Source organism: Natator depressus, chromosome 7 (assembly GCF_965152275.1).
Source record: "Natator depressus isolate rNatDep1 chromosome 7, rNatDep2.hap1, whole genome shotgun sequence".
Classification (NCBI taxonomy): domain Eukaryota; kingdom Metazoa; phylum Chordata; order Testudines; family Cheloniidae; genus Natator; species Natator depressus.
Window position 1 is genome coordinate 124,059,094 of NC_134240.1, and position 19,226 is coordinate 124,078,319.

General features: G+C 50.6%; 2 protein-coding genes across 3 annotated transcripts in view; both read right to left on the reverse strand.

Annotated features, from left to right (window-relative positions):
- The window catches only part of CPN1 (carboxypeptidase N subunit 1), a 36,381-nt gene extending 33,719 nt beyond the window's left edge, over positions 1-2,662 (reverse strand). The window contains exon 1 of the mRNA XM_074959570.1: positions 2,375-2,662. Within this exon, the coding sequence (XP_074815671.1) occupies positions 2,375-2,597 (223 nt within the window). The 5' untranslated portion in view covers positions 2,598-2,662. The remainder of the gene's footprint in view (positions 1-2,374) is intronic.
- Positions 2,663-4,376: 1,714 nt separating this feature from the next.
- The window catches only part of ENTPD1 (ectonucleoside triphosphate diphosphohydrolase 1), a 104,566-nt gene continuing 89,716 nt past the window's right edge, over positions 4,377-19,226 (reverse strand). For both annotated transcript variants that reach the window (XM_074959573.1, XM_074959571.1), the window contains exons 4-10: positions 18,184-18,334; positions 16,112-16,271; positions 15,116-15,346; positions 14,225-14,491; positions 12,210-12,329; positions 11,564-11,701; positions 4,377-11,299 (exon numbers count right to left, since the gene is read on the reverse strand). In XM_074959573.1, coding sequence (XP_074815674.1) covers positions 11,093-11,299; positions 11,564-11,701; positions 12,210-12,329; positions 14,225-14,491; positions 15,116-15,346; positions 16,112-16,271; positions 18,184-18,334 — 1,274 coding nt within the window. In that variant the 3' untranslated portion in view covers positions 4,377-11,092. The remainder of the gene's footprint in view (positions 11,300-11,563; positions 11,702-12,209; positions 12,330-14,224; positions 14,492-15,115; positions 15,347-16,111; positions 16,272-18,183; positions 18,335-19,226) is intronic.

Below are 19,226 nucleotides of genomic sequence, written 5' to 3' on the forward strand. Positions count from 1 at the left end.
CTTATACATCCCAAAATGCCATTGGCCTTCTTGGCAACAAGGGCACACTGTTGACTCATATCCAGCTTCTCGTCCACTGTCACCCCTAGGTCCTTTTCCGCAGAACTGCTGCCTAGCCATTCGGTCCCTAGTCTGTAGCGGTGCATTGGATTCTTCCATCCTAAGTGCAGGACCCTGCACTTATCCTTATTGAACCTCATCAGATTTCTTTTGGCCCAATCCTCCAATTTGTCTAGGTCCTTCTGTATCCTATCCCTCCCCTCCAGCGTATCTACCACTCCTCCCAGTTTAGTATCATCTGCAAATTTGCTGAGAGTGCAATCCACACCATCCTCCAGATCATTTATGAAGATATTGAACAAAACCGGCCCCAGGACCGACCCCTGGGGCACTCCACTTGACACCGGCTGCCAACTAGACATGGAGCCATTGATCACTACCCGTTGAGCCCGACAATCTAGCCAGCTTTCTACCCACCTTATAGTGCATTCATCCAGCCCATACTTCCTTAACTTGCTGGCAAGAATACTGTGGGAGACCGTGTCAAAAGCTTTGCTAAAGTCAAGAAACAATACATCCACTGCTTTCCCTTCATCCACAGAACCAGTAATCTCATCATAAAAGGCGATTAGATTAGTCAGGCATGACCTTCCCTTGGTGAATCCATGCTGACTGTTCCTGATCACTTTCCTCTCATGTAAGTGCTTCAGGATTGATTCTTTGAGGACCTGCTCCATGATTTTTCCAGGGACTGAGGTGAGGCTGACTGGCCTGTACAAAGACATTACACCCGACACGCTGCTTTCACAGTATTGATCCAAAACGGGTCGTGTGAGGTATCTAATAAAAGCTTATGTCATGCTGATCCTCAGAACCATGCCAGGATGTGCAGATGGATGCTATTTAAGAAGTTCGGTATATTTACTAAACACACGTTTTAAACTCCAAATCAAGGCAGGGATGACAAACAGGTTTTGAGACAAAGGAAGCTGATTCACCTGTCTCACGGTCAGTTATGTAAATTAAGCATTGTAAGCCAATACAATGGAAGCCCATTTTTGCATATGGAGTCAACAGGAGAACACAAAGACAACTTGGAATCAGCAGCCCAGGAAAGAGTTATTGGGGGTCATCCTGACTCAGGGGACAAAAACAGTGGACTTTGGGATAGAAGAGAAAGGCAAAGAGACATATTTTTCATCCTTCACTGAGAAAGCAAAAAAGGACAATGCTTCTGCATTCACAAAAGTTGGACCCTAGCCATGTTGGTTAGTAATGGCGGGAGATTGCTTTAGGTGAGAAACTGCTTTAGACAAAGATTTTAAAGCCAAGTTTAAACTCTAAGAAGCAGGTAATACTTGTTGTTTTTTATGTAACCTATTCTTCTTGTTAGCCTTACTCACCATTTCTTAACTTTTTGGTGGTAATCTGATGATTGTTTTCACTATACATATATCTAAGTGCTGTGATGTTATAAGGACCTGAGCATGAAATGTTGTAGCTGGTTTGGCTTCCCTGGCTTCTCCGCACAACAGTCCCTCCGCTCAGCACTGGTGGGCCACAGTGAAGGAGATGGGAGAGAGCTCTGCAACAATTCACAGCCCTCTGTATATCAAGGCTGGTCAGACTCAGTGCAGGACTTCAGCCCCTCACCATGGCCTGTCCCCGCCCTCCCATCACAGGCAATGCAAGCCTAGCCCAGTGCCCTGTGGAGGGGCTCGGCCAGTCCATCCCATCACAGACTCTGCCAGCCAGCATGGTGGTGGGGGGCGACCTTGTCTTTCCTCCCTCCCATCACAGATCACCTCTGCCTAGCACAGAGCCCTGGGTGGGTCAGGGCGGTGTGAAAACTGCCAATTACTAATTGGGGCAGTGAAATGGAGGGGCCCGATGGGAATTCTAGCTGGTGCCTTCATCATTAAATTTACTTGGATTTAAAACTCAGAGTCCCATTTAATGTGCCTGACTGGGTTAAGGCTCCTCCCCATGTGCACTGGGCCATGTGCAGAGGTAACCTCTAGCTTTATCCGTGACCACAGGGTTTTGGGTCCCTGTCAACCCCCATGCCTGCTTCACCCTGTCTCCCTGGTTATGGGGCCTACTCACTCACTTGCTAAAGTGGGCATTGTGTGCCTACAATTATGGTATGGGCCATCTGGACCACTGAACATGGAGGCTACTGAGCATAGCACAGTCTAGGGCAGTCAGGAAAGCATCAGATTCCCGTCTGACAGTGACTTCCCTGGAGGAAGCAGTCTGGCCCCATAACCTGTACCATGTAGGACGATCTGTGGGATGGGGTTTGGCGTGGCACAGACAGCAGCCTGTATAGGTACAGGGCCCCCCCAGGAACCTCCTCTCATTCAGTACTTACAGGGTTCATGGATTCCAGGGTTGTCACTGAATTCCAGGACGTAGAGATGTCTCCCCTGGACACTGCGGCCAATAGTATAAATCCTGGTGATATCGGGACACTCGTTGTGCACATTGAACAGGGCCTGTACCAGCTGCTCATAGCGGTGGTGGAAAAAGTTCACAGAGGCTGCCACTTCAATCAGAAGCAGGAATCTCACAAAAGGCCAGAGCAACTGAGACATCCTTAGCGCTGGGATTAACTCAGATCTCAGAGCTCCCTTCCTGACAGGAACTAAAGTGCAAACTCAAACCAGCTCTCTCCAGTTTCACAGCCAAGTGCCAGCCCACTGCACCTGCAGGGTGGTGGGGGCTGGAGTTGGGGAAAGAGTCTCTGGAACTGGGCTGCGAATGCCCCCGCACAGCTTGGAATGCTTTCCAGCTCTGAGCTTTAGCATCAGGGCTCCCACCCGCCCCAGAATCACTACAGAGCCAGCTCTGTGTTTGGAAAGTTTCACTGATTCCTGTTCATTTATTAACTGGATGGTAAACAGGGCCCTGAAGCCACGGACTGTCACTGCAGGAGAAGCGCAGGGCTGGACAGCTGGCTGCTGTGGGGTTCAGGAGCCACAGAGGCTCCACAGCTGCCATATCTGTTGGCTTGCAAAGCAAGAAAGAGAACAGAAGAGGGACACCAAATGCAAGAGGAGCCCTTCAGAAACCAGAGGAATGGGACATCGGGGGGGAGCAGTGACTTGGCCTTCACAGCACTTGCCAGCAAGGATACCCAGCTCTTCTCAGCTCTGGGTCCCAACGCACTTTACCAAGGACAGGTTGGCATCACTGTACCCTATTTCATGGGGAGGAAACACCAGCCAGCAAGTGAGGGCTAGAGCTGAGCCCAGAGCCAGCGTTCCCCAAACTCCAGCCACCGCCTGTGCCACCTCCTTTGTAACCAGAGCAGCCAAAACACTGGCTCAGACAAACCAACCCACCAAAGCCAAAGTATTGGAGGCCAAGAAGAATCTGCCAGCCAGGAGCGGGGCTCCATGCCCCGCCCTCCCCCTTGTGATGTGAGATGCTGTGCCCATCACTCCCAGGGGAGAAGCCTGCTCCCCCAGCCCCTGCTCACGGTGCAGAGTGGGGCAGTTCAGAGCTAAGCGCTGTTTCAGTCCCAGGTTTATAACTTCTGCCCCTGAGGCGCTGCTGACCCAGCAGCTCCTTCATGGGCCCTCCCTGCTCCCCATGTCCGAGAGCAAAATGCCTGTATTGGTCAGGAGCAGACAACACAAAGAACCTTCAGCACCATCTGGGCACTCCTTAAGAAAGGATCCCTCACGTAACCTATTCCCCACGCCCCTCCACTCCATAAACTACCTGTCCCCCCACCCCTTGGGGAATGGGTGCTGCACAGCACCCATTCCCCACACCCTGGAGAAGGAGGTCCATGCGGCACCCTTCTGGGCTCCATTTCCTCCATCATTCTGCAAGGATTTTCCAGGTAAGGGCAGCACGATTCTGAGGAAAGGCTGTTTATTACTACTAAAGCAAGTATTGGAGGCTAGTAGGCAAATCAGGGACAGACAGGTCTATGTGCAGCCTGCAGCATCGAGAGGCGAGAGTATCCTCCTACCCACAGCCGCCATTAGAAATTCGTTTGGCTGGGTCAGTCCTGCCACATCCCCTGCTCACTGAATCCCTCCACTCAAAATAAACTTCCTGACCCTGCTGAGCACTGTTCTGCACTAGCCTCTAGATTTTGTTCCACATCACACCCTACCCTCACCCACTTCACTGCACCAGGCCAGTGTATCCTTTGTCTGCTCCTGTCTTGGTGCTTTCTCCCATGCCAGCCCCCACCCCCAGGTTCCCAGTCCAAGGCACCAGGCCCCCACCCCACGCCTCATTTAAGGCCCCATTCTATGGAAAGAGCAAATCCTTAAAACTCACAATGATTCATTTTGGGGAGGCCCAGATATACAAGGAAAAGGAATAAATATACATTTAACAATATATTAACCCCCTTCTTCCATCCCCAATTTAACTCCTTGCCCCCGACTCTCATCTTCTGTCTCTGGAGGTGATACGCTCTCAGGAGCAGGAACTCTCTCCAGTTGTGCTTTGTACAGGTGCTAAATACATCAGATAAGAAATGGTGCAGCAGGCACCAGCCTCTGTTAATGCTTGCAGGAAAAAAGCAAAAGGCATAGCACTTGGAAAGGGCTTTGAGGAATTCTGTAGGCACAGATGGTAGGTGCCCCAGGGCTGAAGAGAGTGAAAGGAGGAAACTGGTGTAACCTTGGAGCACTAGTGGGCTGCACTGGCTTTTGGCAGGGAAGGTGCACTCAGAGGGGGTGGCAGATTTCTTGTGTAGGATGGTGTTACTCAGCCATTGGAGCACTGTATCGTGGGCTTAATGAGATACTGTAATACCTGGGCATGAGCCCCTCCCTCCACCACACCCTCACAGCTCTGCTATTCACAGGTGGCCTGTGACTGATGCTGTAACAGGAAGGAGCCTGGGGCCCTAATGGTGGAAAACATGCCAAGATTGCTCTGCGCACTGGTGGTTTGGTAAATCTCCCTTCTGGCCCTAAGGAAATAATGGGACACAGAAAGAACTCACAGTAAGTTTACAGGGGAAACGAACCAGGAGCAGTAAATTGGGGGAAGGTGAGTAGCAGATGGTACTGGTCTTTGTTAACACCTGCAAATAGGGCAAACAAGTTAATTAAGTTTACAGCAGATACCAAATGAGTTGCAAACACCAGTGAGGATAGTGAAAAACACAAAGAGCTCTAGGTGTTAGAAACAGGGACAGGAAAGAAAATGAGACTTACTTTGGAAACAATGCAGCTACTACAGCTGGCAACATTTATCCAAACCCTAGAAATTCAGAGAGGGAAAAACTGGGAGGCAATGATAGTGACGAGTGAGGGTAGGAATCTGCAATATGAGAGTGCAGCAAGAGAAACAAAAAAGCCAACATGATCCCAGGTTTCACAAGCAAAGGCCTCGGGTCACAGGACAGGAAGAGGACGGTCTCTCTATACACAGCCTGGAAGACTCCAGCTGGAAGATTATTTGCAATTCTGAGCATCTTGTTACCAGAGAGATATTGGCAAAACTGGAGGAATTTTCAGGGAAGAACCACAAAAATGAGCTGGGGCTGGAGGGAAAGATTCAGTAGAGAAAGATTAAAAGAGCTAAATATATTTGACTTGGCTAAGTGACAATTTTTTTGAGGTGGTGGGGCAGGGGGACGCCGACATATCTACAAATAGTGGCCATGCATAAACGTTACAGGTGGAGAGGGCTGATTTAGGATACAATCCAAGGGGACATGATTATGAAGAATTGGATCAAACTGAACAACAGAAAATTTAATTTGAAGCTCAGGAGAATCTTCCTGATGGTGAGACACCTCAAGCTGGGTTGTTGAGGTGATGGGGCAGGAGCCCCACCACTCACTGGGAGGCAGATGGATCCAGCTGGAGAACTGTCTGCCAGGAGATGGGGTGAGAGCCCCACCACTGGGATGTTTAAAACTGGACTAGGAAAGACCCTAGAAAACATGTAATGGAGAAAAATCCTTCCTGGGACTTTTCCATCTCATTCCAAAAATGAAATGACTCCCCTCTTCCTCATTATGGCCATTTTCCCACCCTCTGGAAAAGAGTGAGGAAACTCCACGGGTGTCGATCAACAAGTCTTGATTTTAAGAAGGATACTGAAATTTATACGTGTGTAGAATGAAAAATCTGGTGCAGCAGGGCTGGGCAGGAAAGCTAGGGATTCAGACCGGTGTCAAGGAAAGTGTGTGACCCCCGTGAGGGGGGCGCAGACCCTCTGGCCTCAGCACATGCCCCCAAGCCCTGTGGGGCACACACCCAGCAGCCCCTAGGCTCCGGCACCTGCCCCGCAGCACTCGCACACGCCAGCTGCCCCAGCAGAATTCTGGGTCTGGGTGCGATCTGGTGCTCAGTGCAGAGAGCAAGGCATAAGAAACACTGGGTAGTGTCAGCATTACAAATCAGTGTTTTCAGAATGGGAGTGAAGGCCCAAGCAGTCAGAATCTGCCATCCTGTACTGTTCCCACTGCCATGTCATCTGCCCCAGACAAGAGACTCCAGCAACTCAGCCTGTTCTACTAGGTTTTAACGACAGGCCAAGGGAAGCATTTGCAGACAGGGGCTGCACTGGGAGGTTGTTGGACTTGGGAGTGGGGAGTAAGTGGGGTTGTTTTAAGTCAGTAGCTAGGGGACGGGATGGTCCTGGAAGGCTGGGCACCTACCCAGCCTTTAACCCTGCATGAGTCTCAGCCATTTAACTGAGGGCTGGGCACCTACCCAGCCTTTAGCCCTGCATGAGTCTCACTCTGTTCTACTGCTGTGAAGTTTCTACTGCTGTGAAGTTTCAAGCCTGACCTTTGTGTGAAGGGGAGAAGGTGAACAGCTGGTGGAATTTATCCGGCCTGAAGGCAGCAGAGTCTGACTGTGTTGCAGGTCCCTGCTGCAGCCTGGAAAGTTATAAAGTCCAACTCAGGAAGCCTGCCTGGAAAGAGGTTGCTCAGAATTGGAGCCAGGAGTCACAAAGCTAGGGAGGCCTTGCATACACTGGGCTAAATTCAGCCCAGGTTCTCTGCTGACTCCCACGCAAGAGCTGGGGAAACACCCTACAGGGAGAGACTTGAGGAGCTCAGTCTGTTTCATTTTCCCAAAAGAAGAGCAAGAGCCAAGAGGTGACATGATTACAGTGTAGAAGTAATTCACAAGGAGAAAATACTGGGGACTAACAAGCTCTTTCACCTCGAGGAGAGAGGCAGAACAAGAACCAACATCTGGATGCTGAAGCCTGTCAGTTAGAAATGAGGCACCAGTTTTTAAAAGGGTGATTAACCATTGGAACAAACTATACAGGAAGGGGTGGGTTCTTCATCTCTTGGAGTCTTCAGATCCAGACCGGAGGCCTTTCTGTAAGATACACTTTAATCAGGCTCCAGTTCCTGAGCTGGATGCAGGGCTAACTAGTGAACCTTTTTGACTTGTGCTATATAGGAAGTTTGGCCTGAAAGCCTATGACTCTGTGGTTTGGGGCAGCTTTCCCTAAGCAGAAAGTCCTTGAAGGTCAGAGCAGGGGGAAATGGCCAGTACAGAGAGCACCGCAGGCCATCTCCAGCCCACGGCATAGACAGTGCTGGCCTGGAAGGAAGGAGGCTGGTGGGATATATAGATTCAGTGCATTCTCTATACAGCCTTGGCCTGCAGGGCTCCTATGGGGATGCCAGATGAAAATTGCCTCTCTCAGTAGTGACCATCTCAAGTCCTCAAATATCCTAGATCTGGCTCCCAGGAATCATGAGATGAGCTTAACAAATCATAAAATTAAAAAAAAAAAAACCCACACATTTAGGGTTCTTTTTCTTTGCCTTCTGAGCCTTTAGGGTTCATTCAGGCAACGTTTCCAAGTTTCTCCACAACCATCAGGGCTAGAAACTTGCTTTTTTGAAAGAAAAGAAAAGAAATCTGAGCTTCTCACCTAATCACAATTCCAAGAGCTGGGTTTTAAAAAAAAACACCAAATAGCTTGAGACTCGCAATTAAATCATGAGAACTGGCAACACTGGTTCTCCAACAGAGACCCCAAGACATCTGTCCGATCTCCCTTGGCATGATTCCCTACTAGGACAGAAGGGGCCAGTCTGGGATGGGGCATTCAATTACCCCTCTCCCCACACCAGCTTCAATTAATCTAGCTCATCAACTCAGAATTTCCTGACATTTGGCAATTCCAACTCCCTAGCCATCGGGCAAAACTCACTTACAGCCATCACTTACCAGAACTGAGGGCTGCCCACTCAGAGGTGAAGTGTTACTGCTGACCTGAGAAGAGGGAGAGGACTAGACTGCAGGCTGGAGCAGACTCTCCATCCCATTCTGACAGCAAGAAGGGGCTGTTAGCCCAGTGGAAATGGCTCCCTGCAGAAGGAGGTTCCCTAGACAATGCAGAGTTGGTGGAAGGAAATGGGATGTGTCAGAGTAACTATTCTCAGCTGGAGCAGCCCTGATCATGTACTTCATTTACAGGGCAAACTTTCCCTTGTATTCTCCCATTCCAGCGCTGAGTTCAGAATGAAGACTCTGGCCCTGGGACCATTCCAGGGTCTCAGTGTGTTTGCAGATGACAGAAAAATAGGTAGAGTGGTAAATAATGAAGGTGCCATGTCAGTTATACAGATCAACTGGATCGGCTGGTAAGCTGGGCCTTTTGATACGGCCAGATGCAAGGTTATATCTAGATGTAAAAGGCAAGGGGAGAAGGTTGCAGAACCTGGTCTCCAGCCTGAGTCAGAATGGCTACATGGCTATTTTTAGCCCCACAGCACAAGTCCCACGAGCCCAAGTCAGTTGACCTGGGCTCTGAGACTCACTGTCGCAGAGGGTTTTTTTGCTGTGTAAACATACCCTTAGTGGTCACGGTAGATAAACCGAATGTGGGCACCCAACATGATGCTGTAGCTAAGAGGGTGAATGTAATCCTTGGATTTATAAAGAGGGTAATATCAAGCAGGAGTAGGGGTGAGGTCTTACCTCTGTATACAGCATGTCAATGCTTCAAAAAAAGGATGTTCAGATATTGGAAAGTATTCAATAAAGAGCGACAAAAATGCCTTGAGGTCTAGAAAAGCTGCCTTAGAGTGAGTCTAGAGTAGCTCTATTTAGTTTATCCAAGAGAAGGGTCAGAGGTGACTTTATGATGGTCTACAAGTACCTACAAGGGGGAAGAGATTTCTGACAGTAAATGAGGCATAATGAGATCAGTGGATGGAAGCTGAAGCTAGACAAATTCAGACTAGAAATAAGGTGCAGATTTTGCACAGTGAGGGTAACTGACCATTAGTACAATGTACCTATGGTTGTGGTGGGTTCTCCATCACTTAATGTTGATGCAAGACTGGATACCTTTCTAAAAAAATATGCTCTAGCTCAAACAGAAGTTATGGGTTTGATACTGAAATTACTGGGTGAGATTCTCAGGCCTGTGTTATGCAGGAGGCCAGACTAGATGATCTGAGTGGACCATTCCGGCCTTAAACTCTATACATCTCTGTCTGCTGAAAGGAGGTTGTGTCGATCAGGATAAAGCTCCCTCCACCTGATTCCCCTCCAGAGCTCTGCTTGGGGACTAAGTAGAGACCTTTATTAGTCAACCCTTTACCCCACAGCACTGGCTTTGGGGAATCTCCTTTTCTTTTTGCCTCCAAAGCAGGGGGATCACTATCATGGGAGGAGATTTGCAACTGGCTCCTTTTGATGTATGAAGATGCCTCACAGTGTTTTCTGCTTGTTATAGAAGTTAAGTCCCAGCTTCTTCTCCAGTTCTTTAGCAAAAAGTGGGAAGAGTGACCTCACAGGAGGCTGAAATCTGATCAGTTGCTATCCCATACTAAAGGCTAGAAAATGGGCTGGTGTGTACATTTGGGAGGGACTGGAAGGTGTGGGGGCTTGAGGTTGAGATGGTAAGTCTAAGCAGGGGGAAAGGAAAGAATTTTCAGATTGTGACTAATTTTCATGCACGTCGCAAACACAAAGCATGAATCAATTAATCAGTATTTGCATGTTTCGGGTTTACACTGCTGCCATGTGTCTTTTAAAGGAACATGATCTACTAAACACCCTTCCCTGGGGCCTAGGTTTCTATGTGATTAGCATTGCCAGAGAGATGGTCCCGCTGGAATCTTGTAGGTGTGCTGTAGGGTCCAGTGTCCAGGGAACCCTGCCTACAGGTACAATATAAATCCCAGCTGTTTGCAAATGATCCTTGCCCAGTGTGAGTTATTCCTGCAGAGATCAGTGGTGTCTGGCTAAGAATGTGTGTGACCAGATAGACAGGTCCCTTACATCAGACTCAATCTGGACAGGGGCCTGCTATGGGCCAGTGATAAGTCCTGGAAGGTGGTGAGAGAAGAGGTTTCCTTTCATATATACAGCAATCTTCTGTGGAAGGAACATTGTGCCTCCTAGTATTTCAGGTCTGTTGCCAGGGCTCAGCCAAGGCTGCTGGCCTCCTCCAGACCCAACATCTTCTGTTCCTTCTCCCTCACATCTGCTTGTCCCATATTGGTGTCCAGCTGTGTGGCCAGCTAAGCAGTGGGCAGCTGGGATCCAGAAGGTTTTGCATGATAGGCAGAGCTAGGACACAGCATGCTCCTGAGGGGCTGAAGGGGGCCAAGGGCAGCAAGCTTGGTTTGTGCTGGTGCAGATGCCCTGCTCAGACAGGCTCTGAGCAGCTGTGGGGACCATCTCCCAAGGAAAGGAAATAGATCTCTGCACAGTGCAATAGCTTCCTGTGTAACCCTGAGATTAGCCCCACAGCCAGCTTGGTGCTTCCAAGTCACAGCAGTTCCCTCAGGGATTACTGCTGTCTCTGTCTAAGCAAGACCAAAGAGAACAAGCAGCAGAGGGAGCCGAAAAGCTGCGGCTTCATGTGATCCATTCAAGAAGGGACCCCAGCAAGATACACCTCCACAGAGAAGAGGAGCCTGTGGTATCCCAGCATCCATCAGTGCAGGTGTGAGCCAGAGGAGAAGATTGAATGCCCTTGTACAGGCAGTAGCTTCAGTGAAAGGCAGGAGGGACTCTGCTGGATAAGGCTGGCTCTGCAGGTGACCTCAGAACTCTGTATGACAGCTGGTGTGGCAGGGGCCCATTACATCCTCCACTGCGGGATTTGCCTCTCCCTAAATGAGTCCCTTCTGCAGGCACTTCGGTTTGTGGAAGGTAAGCCAGCCAAGCAGGAGCACAGCCACCAACACGAGAGAGCAGAACACCATGAGCCCCACATAACTGGCATGGGAGAGAGGGCGTGTCGGGGGCTTCTCTGCAGGGATCATGTTTGTCAGGTTCAGCATGTAGCCCAGAGTCCAGCCTGCGTCACTGCTGCCAATCTGGAAAAGAGGACAAGACCTGAATTACCTATCAGGACTACGGAATGTACAGGGAGTGGGTTGGTATGGACAAGAGAGACTCAGAGGGTCAGGTCTCTTCTAGGGGCGGTGGTATGGGGCAAGGTGTCTATGTGTGTGGGAGGGGGCAGGGTGGAGGTGGTGTCACAAGTGTTATAGCCCAACAGAGAGGGGGTGGTATATAGGGTGTGGGTGTCACATGCATAGCCCTCCCTATCTAGAAACTCTCCACATATGTGAAGTTACCTTTCCAAGGAACTGGATGCTTTCCCATTTCTCTGTAGTGAATCCATAGCCATTCTCCAGGAGGGAGAGGATGTAGGTCCCGGAGAAACAATATTCACTCAGGTACTTCTCTTTTATCTTGGGAAATTCTGCCTTTACCTGGAGCAAGACAAAGACGTCACTTGCTTGCTGCTCCACATGGTTACCACAGGCCTGGCTTGCACCACAGACCTCTCTCCAGGTGCTGGTAGCATCTGCCCACTCCATCATTAGCATTAATCTAGATTCTAGCAGTGCCAGATGTTTCAGAAGTTCTCCCCTAGCACTGGATGAATGGTGGGAAGTATTTATGTATGTGTGGGCCTCTCCTAACAGCTTCTCACTAGTAGAGATGTCACTTAGCCAAAAGCAGAGCAGGAAAGGACTCCTACAGACACCACAGCAAGCAGTGCCAGAGTGCAGGAGAAGGTACGTGTGCTGTAAATTGGCATAGGGAGGATTCCGCACAATGGCAAGTCTAGACGTTCCCTAGAAACGGTTTGTGAGGGGGAAGTACACCTGCTGCCTGGCTCCCACACACAGCCATCACCACCAGGGCTCATCCCTGACTCCTGGGTGCTATCGCAGAGCAAGAGCCTCCTGCTGCTGCAGCCGGTCACTTTCTTACCTCGTGCCAAGGTCTGGAGCAGAATCTTTCCACGGTGCTTGTCACTTTGTCCAGGGGGACTGGGTTCTTCTCTGTCGTCAAGTTTAAAAAGTTCATCACAAAGTAGAAAGCAGAAAATGCCTGGAAGGGGAGAAAATTTTAAACCTGCTTAGCCTTAGTATGGAAAGCAGAGTCCAAATCCGAGCAATGAAACTCCAGAGCATGGGGCTCCCTCTTTGAATCCAAAGTGTTTGCGTATACAGAAATCCCAGCACAAGGGCGCATTCCGGCTTGCATAGGGCTCCATGAACATGCCCATGGGCTGCACATCTGGGTGTCTGGGGAGAGGGTTTTGCAGCTGGCTGGGTCAGGATTATAGGTGCCAAGTATTCACACTCTCATGGGGCTGAAGCAAAGGATAGCGACTCGATCACTGCCTCCTATTATAGGTGAGGTTGGTAGCACTGCCTATTGTTACGTTTGCATGACACTTCCCATTATAAGAGCCTCTTTTCAGTTGCTTATAACTTTGCCAAACTTGAGAGTTCCCACACTGAGTTTCTATCTCAAGCTAGTGTGTTGTGGGGGAGGGTGTTTCTTTTATTTTTTTGAAGTTTCAGGCAAAATGTTTCAGCTGTTTCTAAGAATTAATTTCGGGGAAAAATAGAGTGTTTTCTGATGTTAAAAAATTCTGGTAACTGTTTCCTTGAGAAGCAATAGCAATTAGCAGCTAAAATTTCCAAAGATTCTGTGCACACTGAGCATGTTTCCTCCCCTCACAGTTCCTCCATGTGTCAGACTGTGCATGCACCATCCCCACAGAACAACTGAGTATGTTCATATCAGGGCTACAGGGGTGAAGCCAGACTTTTCCTGCAATTACAGCTCCTGGCTGCTGTGGGCCAGCCCAAGGTGGGCACTGAGAGCAAGAAGCCTGTCTCTTCTCTGCTCTCAATTACTCTCCTAATGGTGCCCAGGCAGCATGGATGAGGAAACCACATGATTCAAAAGCAGAGAAGACAAGAGCCAGACTTGTGGGAGGGGAAAGGCATAGATTGTGACAGGGAGCCTGCGGAACTGGGACTGGAGAGGGGAAAGAGAGAGAAACTGGGAGCTGGGGAGAGACCAGGACTGGGAACCAGGGGAGGGAGGGAGACTAGTAGAGAGCAGGGGAGTGGAGAATGCGACTGCCTGGGCAAGGAAACTGGTAGTGAGAACTGTCCAGGAGGGTGTGGAGGCCGGGACTGTTGGGCAAGACAACTGAGACTGGGAGACTGTGTGGGGTGGTGGGAAAGACAGATCGAACGAGAAGCTGGGGCATGGGGACTGGGACTGGCTGGGCAAAGAGACAGGGACTGATGGTGGAGGGGGGAGACTGGGACTCTGGAGGGCAAGAAGAGTGGGATGGGGATGAGACGTCTGGGAAGTGGAGACTGGACTGAGTAGTTAAGGAGAATAGGAATGGGATGAAGAGCTGGGGGTGGGAGAGAAAGAGAACTGAGGCAGGTTAGAAGGGACATGGCAGAAGGGGTCTATGTCCCACGCACAACACAGCTCAGACTGGTTAGTGATCATGGCAGCTAAGAGTGCACTGGCCCTGGCAGAGGTCCAGGCTGGCCTCCTGTCACCAGGCCTTGTGGCGTTATTTTGCTGTGTAGATCATCTCAGAGTTCACTGCCCCGCAAGCTACCAGTGCCACTCTGGGTATCTGACCTCCAGGCACTTTCTCTCTCCAGAATGCACGGACACAAACACAGGCAGTGTGGGAGGTGGGGGGACACAAACTTGTGGACATATGGCTGTGATGTACAAAAGTCTGCTGTGTGGACACAACTCAAACCAAATTTGTTATAACTAGGTTGGATGAGTTCTCTGGTGGCATTTACAGGCTCAGACCACACTATCAAGAGCCCGCGCCCCCACTCCCCCCGCCAAAGTGCCTCACAGTCTTCCCTCCAGCCCCCCGGGAACATACCCTAAGCAGTCTCTTTGTGTCTGCTCTGGGTTAGAGCACGCCGCTGGGCGTCCAGACTCACCCCAAACTCCCCTTGTAATGGAGGCAGGAAAATCCCATTGAAGGAGCAGCTGGAGTAAGGGCAATGGCTAGTGTTGAAGATCTTCTGGATGGTCATTCGGCACCTTTGGTAATCCCCATTCCCCTGAAGGTGAAGCTGTGTGAATGGAAGCTGCTGCTCACCATTAGCTATACAGGGGTTCGTGTAGAGGTCACTTATATTCATAATCCTCAAATATCCTGGGTGAAAGCAGGGATCCAGGAGGCTGCCATTCCGCGTGCTCTGCAGGTGAAAAAAGCAGGCCATTGGCACTCAGTTCCAGAGAACAGGACCATGAAAACAGCAACAGGATGTACTGACCTAAGAAAGCTTCCCTGGGACTGGGGACAGATATAACATGCCAGGATTCTCATGCCAACCACAAACTCATCCTCTGTGCTCAGGAGTCCTGCTTTCTGTGTTGTGCTCCGTCACAGGCCTCCTGTGTGGCTGCAGGCAAGTCATTTGCAGCCATATTTCCAAAGTTAGGCACTCAAAATGAGTGGGAATTTGAGATACTTTGGGCCTGATTTCCAGAGGTGCTGAGCACCCACAGCTCCTGCTGCCTTCAGTCAGAGCTGTGGGTGCTCACACCCCCAAAACCAGACCCCTGATATCTCCAAGCTGGGTACCCAAGAACTGAGGCACCCCAAATTGGTGGCCACGTTTGAAACCTCTGGCCTTTGTTCCTGGCTGTAAGTCAGGAATAATGAGACTTCCCCACTGAAATCCACTGTTGTGAGGCTCAGGTTCCAGCCACACCGGGCTGAACCACAGTGGTGTGTGCAAAAAGCAACATGCCAAAGGTGAGAAGGGTCCAGAAACTCTCAGCCCCACAGGTACTGGCCCTGGAGCTCTCACACTTGCCTGTAGGTCACTGGCCAGCTTCAGGCGCAGAGCCTGGTCCTTCCCATAGCACAGGAAGCTGTGTGTATACACGTTGTAGTTCTTGCCATAGAGACGAAAGTGCAGTGAGTTCTCTTGAGATTCAATTGGCTCTTGGTCTGGTACAAAGGTGATCTGGGTGGAGGCTCCGCCAAGGTCCAGGGCCCCTGACATCTCCCTGCTGGATCTCAGGTGAGGCAGAAAGTTCAGCCAGCCAGGCTTAAAAGAAAACAGGGAAAATGAGACAAGGCTCCTGGCCTGGGGGTGAGGGAAACAGGAATAAGGGGAAAGGTTGGGAGGAGAGAGAGAGAGAGGAGGTAGCACAGGGCAGAAGGGAGGTATGGGGACCTGGAGCAGGGCACAGGGTGTGGGGAGAACAGGGTAGAGGGGCAAAATGAGGGGTCAACAGAGAAAGGAGATGATGTACAGCAAGTGTCCATGGGAGGGCTAGAACACACAATCTGCAACTGAACGATCCCTATGAGAGATAGTAAAAAAAAAATGACACCTCTCTCTAGTGCCGTGTATGCCACAGAACCCCAAACACTTTACCAACAATACAGAGGAATCATTCTGTCAGCCACTGAAATGCTCCCACTCTGGGGTGGAACACAGTAACTGTTTAAAAGAACACAGCAGTGATTTAGGATGGGAAATTAAGGAGGATACCTTGTCTAGCTGAAACTGCAGGAGGAATTCTAGAAGCTTCCTGTTCCTATGCACTGACAAATTGTGCTTGTACCAATGGTGTGGAGCCCATCATGACACCACCTCACATGTGAGAGCTGATGCATTTAGTTTCCTAACAAGCCCTTGGAAGCTGGATTGCTGAAGAATTGTGTGTGGTCACTTTCTGACCCCTGGTAAAAGGGGTTGTAAAAGAAGCCAGTGCTGGCGGAAGCCCTCTTGCCAAGTATGGTTTACAACGTCCCACCCCCCACATTTCTGGACTACTACACCTGCCCCAGCTATTGGACACGTTACCTGCTTGAAGTTGCCCAACAGGTAATTAATGGTGATCCAGCCATAGGCTCCTTCTTCCTGACCACTGATGACTCTGGCACCCTGGAAGTTGAAGGGGGATGAGTGCAGCGTCTTCTCCACTGCAGAGAGGACTCTGTCAGCTATACTTCTGTTCTGCAAGCTGGATGTACAGAGGAAAGGACTGAGTGACTCCAGTCTAGAAGCTCTCAGCAGCCTGTTGGTTTTACTGTACCCCCGAGGACACACTTGTGATACTTTTGGTAAGACAGGAGTGCAATCTGGATCTAACACACTAGATGTTCTCAGTGACATCATTCCTTACTGTCTCACCATCCCAGCTTGTCCACTGCTGTTTCTGATGCTCACTCAGTTGCCACCGACAACAGCAGTCACTTCCTGAAGCAGAGCAGGAATCCCCACAGGCACGCACCACTGAGCACACCCATTAGAGGACATCACTAAGGTTAACATTTAGGCACATGTATTTTAGTCACGGGTATTTCTGGACAGGTCATGGGCAATAAATAAAAATTCACAGCCTGTGACCTGCCCATGACTTTTACCAAAAATACCTGTGACTAAATCTCTACTTCTGGGCCCCACTGCTCTCGGGGGCCCCTGCTGGGGGGTGGGGGGACTGCTCCAGTGCTGGGGGTTGACTGCCCCCGAGTCGCTGCTCCCGGGCACTGCTCTCTGGGCATCTTCCAGGCACCCCAAGCCACTGCTCCAGCTGATCCGGGACCACTGCTGCTCGGGTGGTCCCCAGGGTACCCCCAGGACCGCTGCTCGGACGGTCCCCAGAGCCAGCCACACCAGCTGCTGTTCTGGCGGTCCTCAGAGCCAGCTACTCGGAGTCTCCTGAGCAGTGTCCGGTGCGGCTGGGCCCTGGTGCAGCCCACGGGAGCGCTGCTTGGGCGGTCCCCAGGACCAGCTGCTGCTTGCGCGGTACCCGAGCCAGCTGCCCGGGGCCTCCCGAGCAGTGTCTGGTGCGGCTGGCCCCAGGTACCGCCGGAGTAGCTGGCCCCGGGTTGCTCCAGCAGAGGCCAATGAGGCCCTTGAGTCAGCCACACCAGCTGCTGCGGAAGTCACGGAAAGTCACGGAATCCGTGACTTCCACGACCTCCATGAAAGAATTGCAGTCTTAGATATCACACCCCGGGATTCCCCTCACAAGCCCTTGTATCACTGCTAGAAAAGAAACAGCATGCCACAGTCTACCTTCATGGAGTCTCTGTAGGCAATACTCATCTGGGAGTTACCTGACCAGCCAAGGAGCTGGAAGTAGGGATGGGGATATGCCTCTGTTTCACTAGGATACAAGAGATGTCCAGACATCCACTCATATGGGCCAGTTTGGGATGATACTACCACCATCTGAGCGTCCCTGTAATGGGGCCAGTACAGTGCATGGGCACTGTATGGGGAAAGAAAGTCAGGGCAGGGAAAGGGGTCAGAGCAGAGTGGTGAAGGGAGGAAGCAGGAAGAGAGCTAAACAGAGGGAGAAGCCTGGGTGGGGAGAGCAGGGGGAATCTGAGGTGAGGAGAAGAGAGAGGCACATTGTGTGAGGCAGAGATAGCAAGGGCTGACTGAGGAATCCTGGATATCCCTTGGTGACTCAGACACAGGAACACTCATTCCCAAAGGTCCCCTGGTCAGAAGGTTCTGTTCTACACGCAGGATGGGCTCACATGTGGCTGAGCCATTGCCGTGGATGGGAAGAAGAGGGGCTGAACAGGACACAAGCTGTGTAGTGTGGGGCCAGCGCGGTCCCATGCCAGTCTATTGAGGGGCACCAGTTATGAAATCAGCCCTTGGTATTTCCTGTCCCTGAGGGTACCTGCTGTGAAATTGACAAGACAGCCAACAGTCGGAGTGTTTACACAGACGCTATGTCACCCTAACTACACTGAGCTAAGCCATATGCCTCTCATGGAGGTGGAGTCATTATGTTGGGGTAGTAGGGCACTTACATTGGCAGGAGCAAGGCTGTAGTGTGTACACACTGACATTACACCTCACTGTGTAGTGTAGACCAGGCCTGAGAGAAGGTGAAGGTTACATGTCTGCAGTACCTGAGCAGCCGCATTCCAGCTGTAGCCCCAAGGTAGACAGGGGTCTCTCCGTGCTGCTGTTCTGGAACCACTTCCTGAGCTCTTTTCATGCATTGCTGGAGGGAGAGGCCAGCTTTCTCTGTGTCCTGGGAGTAACCTGAGATCCCCAGACCTGGGGAGAAGGGGAAGAATAAGACATTCCATTTCATGCTCTCTTAACTGAGCCCTACAGCCCATAGCGAACCCTGCATATTACTCCTAACCTCTACGCAGAGACATCAATAGCAACCCTCTTATTAAACCCAGCCTTAAAGCTTGTCTAATAGACTGCTAAGAATTCCTCCTCTATCAAGTGTTCACATCCTTATGCTGGGGGTGGGTGAAACTTCATGGAAGCTGGTGGCTGAAGCAGCTGCCTGTCACTCAGAACAAATGTAAAAAGCACCTAAACTCCTTTATGGAATAGACACATCTGAAACAGCAGGAGTCAACACCCAAAACACAGGCTGTTTGCAAAGGCTGGTTAGGAATCTGAGCTATATGGGCTGAGGGGTTTGACTGGGGACTGAATGCAAACACAGAGGGCTAGGTATTGTTGGAGGGAGGGTGGGGGGTGAGAGAGAGAGGCAGGAGAAACACCACAGAGTAGGCCCCAAGGAAGTCCCAGAGACAGCCAAAGAAGCACTTATAGTGTGACCCTGAGAAAAAGCTGAGTGAGAGGCAGCAGGAGCGCGCACTTTTGGGTAGAGTGTTGGTTGGAAAGAAGCTGGGAACTATGAGCAACAAACCAGTTTTCTGTTGTTGGATTCTTCCTGGGCACATGGAAAAAAAACAGTTACTCACCTTCTCGTAACTGTTGTTCTTCGAGACGTGTTGTTCACGTCCATTCCGGTCAGGTGTGCACGCGCCGTGTACACGGTCGTCGGAAAGTTTTCCCTTAGCAGCTCCCATTGGGTCGGCTGTGGAGCCCCCGGGAGTGGCACCTTCAGGGCGCTCAATATATGACCCTGCCAACCTGACCCCCCTTCAGTTCCTTCTTGCCAGCTACTCCGGAAGAAGGGTCA